The sequence below is a fragment of the Chaetura pelagica genome, unplaced genomic scaffold (genome assembly GCF_000747805.2).
Source record: "Chaetura pelagica isolate M959 unplaced genomic scaffold, ChaPel_1.0 scaffold172, whole genome shotgun sequence".
In the NCBI taxonomy this organism is placed as follows: domain Eukaryota; kingdom Metazoa; phylum Chordata; class Aves; order Apodiformes; family Apodidae; genus Chaetura; species Chaetura pelagica.
In genome coordinates, this window is record NW_009952433.1 from 96,320 (window position 1) to 100,926 (window position 4,607).

Consider the following 4,607-nt stretch of genomic DNA (forward strand, 5'->3'; position numbering starts at 1 on the left):
TGTGCCATCCCTGGCAGTGTTGAAGGGCAGGTTGGATGGGGCTTGGAGCAGCCTAGGCTGGTGGGAGGTGTCCCTGCCCATGCAGGGGGGTGGAAGTAGCTGGTCTTTGAGGTCCCTTCCACCCCAAACTAGTCTGAGATTCCACGACCTCTGTGGACAGGATCCATGCGTCCGCCAGCGACCGAGGCAGGTCCCAGCAGCTCTGGGAGCTCTGCCCACCCCCCTGGGAGGCTCACCTGTGAGGTTGTTGAGCAGCCAGAGGCTCTCCTGCACGATGAAGGGGTGCTGCTGCAGGAAGGCCTGCAGGATGAGGAAGAGGGCGACGAGCAGGCGCTGGTCCCGGGCCACCCCCTCGCTGCCCGGCTCCTCCGCCAGCAGGTTCCCCAGGCACCTCAGCACCGGGCAGACCAGCTGTGTGTGTGTCGGGGGGGGAAACACAAAGATCTTGATTCTCCCAGTGCATCCCCACGGCCCTGCTGAGCACTGCTGGCTCCCTGCCCACCTCTTACCAGCTCCAGGCCCTCAGGAGGGTCTTGGGGCATCTCAGAAGCCAGGTCGAGCAGGAGCGAGGCGAGGGCGGGCAGGGCCCCCAGGGACAGCAGGGTGACACTGCCTGTGTGGCTGCAGAGGGAAGGGACAGTGTGGCTGGGTGCTCTGGGCCCCCAGGGCAAACCAACCCCAAAAAAACAGGGCCTGGAAATGGGGAGTGCTCTCTTGAGCCACCATCAGGCTCAGCTCGTGTTGGAGCAGCAGCTTGTCTCTGAGCCAAGGAGTTTGAAAGCTCTTGGCAAACGGATCCACTGGAATTATCTCTGGGGAAAGAAGAGCCCTGGTCGTTCCTTGGGTACCTACACATTCCTTTCTCTCTGCTGGGGCTGCTGAAGGAGGTGGCACTGGAGCAGCCACCCCAGAGCAGGAGCTCGTGTTGGAGCAGCAGCTTGTCTCTGAGCCAAGGAGTTTGAAAGCTCTTGGCAAACGGATCCACTGGAATTATCTCTGGGGAAAGAAGAGCCCTGGTCGTTCCTTGGGTACCTACACATTCCTTTCTCTCTGCTGGGGCTGCTGAAGGAGGTGGCACTGGAGCAGCCACGCCAAAGCAGGCAGAGACAAGGCCAGGTGACACTGGGCCAGCCCCAGAAGCTGGAGGATCCAGGGAACTTGCCTTGGGGGACAGCTCCAGGCATGGGGAGGTGACTGGGGGGGCTTCAGAGGACCCTCCAAACAGCATTTGTGCTCAGACAGGAGAGTGGGAATGCCCAAGATGGTGGGAAAATGCTTTTCCCAAGGGAATGGGGCAAGGGGAGGCAATCCTGCAGGACCTGAGCTTTTGTGCCTCTCTGGCTGCCCTCAGGGAACTCAAAATGAGGAGAAAAGAGCATTTACCTACAAACGATGTAGTGGAGACACCAGGCAAACTCCACAGCTGCTCCTGTCCCAGCCTTCAGGCCCGAGCAAACCAGTCGCAGCATGTGCTGGGGGAGAACAGAGTCCAGCACCAAGCTGGGGCAGAATGGCAGTTAGTGGAGGCACAGGACAGAGGACAAGCAGGACAGACAACTGAGAGGGGGACACTAGCCCTGGCCACCGAGCAGGGAGCTGCCCTCCCTGGTACTGGGGCCACATGCTCTAAAAACACACTTGGAAGAGACTCTGGCACCATGAAAGCCCAGCACAAGCTCTCCCTGCCCCTGGGGACCCCGAGGACACTTTGGCTGGGGTCACATTGTTGGCACTGGGGTCTGTCAAGCTGATCTTTTCCTTTGCAGGAGGAATACAGCCTGAATTTCCCTGGGAGCCTGCCCTGGCCTTTACTGAAATACCAGAGCTGTCTGGTCGGATGAGGCTGAGGGAAAAGAGTCAGGCCTTGTGCCCTGACCTGCAACAAAACCTCCACAGTTCTGGAGGGATCCTGCTCTGAACCATTCATGTCACTGGGGTGGGAAAGGTGTGATTGCCCCAGGGTCCCACCTGAGTGGGCGTTAAGAGGCTGGCACTCACGGAATGATCTCTGTGGGAGCTTCCTTGGCTTGGAGGAGCTGCGAGAGGACGTAGCCCAGACCTTCCAGCACAGCCTCGTGTGGGGACTGCAATCAAACAGAACCCAGCTGATCCCATGTGGCAGATCCCAGGGGACCCCGGGGTGCTGGGAAGAGGCACCAAGCAGTGGAGTGGCAGTCCTGCCTTTCCTGGGGCACAGCAGGGACCCCCCCCCAAAGCTGAGCTGTCCTCCCTGCCCAAACTCCCGTGGGCTGCAGCTGCAGGGGCTGAGGGGCACAAACACAGCAGCAGGGCTGCTCTGGGCAAGCAAAGCTGCCAGCAGCCCTGCCCACTCAGCTGGCCTCCTCTGCCTGCTGGACAGCAGGGAGAAGCCTGCAGCTCCCTGTGTTATGGGTGGTTTATCACATGTCAGAGATTCAGCTGGAGAAGAGCACAGGGTGCTGACCTGAGCCCCGAAGAAGGGAGTGTGGGACAGCCCATGAGAGCCTCACCTCGAGCAGGGCCAGCCCTCTGTGGAGGAGCTGCCTGTGGCCACAGCTGGAGGGAGGACTGGTGACTCAGGAGTGTCCAGAGGGCACAGGAAAAGGTATCCTTTGGGGCAGGGCAGGGGAAGAGCCTGGCCGAGCTATTTCACCCACCTGGATGCAGGATGCCAGAACTGGAATGATGCCCTGAGGCAGAAGCTGCTTCCTCGCAGCTTCACTTTCCACCACCAGGTTTCCCAGCGTGTACAAACACAGCTCCTGAGAAATGCCAGAGAACAGGTCACCTCCACTGCACTCCCCAGCAGAACCTGAACCCCTTGGGCAGCCAGAAGGCCCCTGGAACCTGGGACATGCTTCCCCAGAAGCTGTCCTCAGAAGGGTAAACACAGATGGAAACTGCTGGACTCCCAACCCTCCCCAGCTTCAATTTATCCTTTCTCTATCTGGCTCCAGTTGGGATCGGATCACTTTTACTTTGGAGGTTTTTCAGGCTGGTACTTATTGCTGTGACATTCCCCTCTAATCCCACAGCCTGGAGGCTGCCCCTGTGCTGCATCAAAACGTGACCACCACCTTGGGGCTGCTCCTCCTCTTGTCCCTTAGCTCTGGTCCCACCTGCTCCTCGAAGGAGCTCTGGCAGATGGGGAACAGGCTGGAGCCCTCAGCTTCCCTGCTTCCCCAAACAGGGCCTGGAGCTGGAGAGGAGGAACCTGCTGCAAATGGGGCATCCTGGGCTGTGGCAGGAGGATTTGGCAGGCCCGGATGAGGCTTGGGAGCATTTGAGAGCAGCCTGGAAGGAGGTACAAACACAATGGAACTGAACTCCACTTGGTGTTGGAATGGGGGCCTCCATAATTCCAGGATTTGGACAGGCTGTCCTGGGCAAGCACCAGGGACAGTCCTGCTCCCACAGAAAGGTTGGACTAGAGACTTCCAGAGGGTCCCTTCCCACCAGCACTCCTTCCATGAGCCGTGTTAGGCTAAGGTTGGCCAGAGCAGGTACAAGACCCAACCACTCCCACAGGGTTCTCAGAGCCCTGGCAAACACGAGCACGGATCTTACTGTGAACTCAACGCTGTGTCCCGAGAGGTAGGTGAGGAGGTAGGAGGTCACGGGCAGACACGCCTCGGCCACGGCAGGGTCACTGGAGTGGGACAGCTCATGGAGGGCCGGGGCTGCCTCCATCTGCACGTCAGCCAGGCTGCTGGTGAAGAGCCCCACCAGCGTCCGGATGCTGCCGTCCAGCCTGCGGGGACCCAGAGCTGCTGTCACCTCCTGCCTCCCCACCCTCGGCCACGCAGGGACCGGGACGACAGGCCACCCTGGCCGTGCTCCTGGGAAGAGCCACGCGGTGCCAAACCTGGGCTGACCTGACAAAGGTCTGCTGAGTCTCCTTGTTCTGCAGAGCCCGACGGAGGCGGCTGAGTGACCCTTTCCTGTCCTCCGAGCCCCTCTGCACCCCCCTGAGCAGCTCAAGAACCTGTCGGGAAATTAAAAGGCGGATTAATTTCAAGCAGTATCAGGGTTAAAGGTTTCACCCCATTAATCCAGGGCACATGTGTCTGGTAGTGACTCAGAGAACACTCCCAAGCCCATCTCCACCCAGGCTCCTCCACACTCCTCGAGGCTGGGGAAGACCCCGGGGACCCTGAAAAACACCACCCTCCTCACCTCATCCTCCGAGAGAGGGCCTGGCAGGACCTCAGCTCCATCCTGCCCTCCCTGCTCCGTGTCCTCCCGCAGGAGCCTCTTGCTGACCAGCTGCTGCTGCCGCCGGGCCTTCCTGAGAGCTGCCAGCAAACCCGTCACCGCCCGCCGGGGCAGCCACAGGCTTTTTCCTTGGAGCAGGGAGGGATCTGAGAGGGATCTGAAAGGGATCCAGGAGGAATCTGAAAGGGATCCAGGAGGGATCTGGGAGGGATCCGGGAGGGATGCGGGAGGGATCTGAAAGGGATCTGAGAGGGAGCCGGGAGGGATCTGAGCGGGATCTGAAAGGGATCCAGGAGGAATCTGAAAGGGACCCAGGAGGGATCTGGGAGGGATCCGGGAGGGATGCGGGAGGGATCTGAAAGGGATCTGAGAGGGATACGGGAGGGATCTGAAAGGGATCCGGGAGGTATCTG

General features: G+C 60.1%; 1 protein-coding gene across 1 annotated transcript in view; it reads right to left on the reverse strand.

Annotated features, from left to right (window-relative positions):
- TMCO6 (transmembrane and coiled-coil domains 6) overlaps positions 1–4,607 on the reverse strand; it is a 13,011-nt gene that overhangs the window by 1,925 nt on the left and 6,479 nt on the right. Inside the window, exons 2-9 of the mRNA XM_010008291.1 lie at positions 4,156–4,322; positions 3,855–3,964; positions 3,547–3,730; positions 2,637–2,741; positions 1,999–2,084; positions 1,384–1,500; positions 510–621; positions 237–411 (exon numbers count right to left, since the gene is read on the reverse strand). Coding sequence (XP_010006593.1) covers positions 237–411; positions 510–621; positions 1,384–1,500; positions 1,999–2,084; positions 2,637–2,741; positions 3,547–3,730; positions 3,855–3,964; positions 4,156–4,322 — 1,056 coding nt within the window. The remainder of the gene's footprint in view (positions 1–236; positions 412–509; positions 622–1,383; positions 1,501–1,998; positions 2,085–2,636; positions 2,742–3,546; positions 3,731–3,854; positions 3,965–4,155; positions 4,323–4,607) is intronic.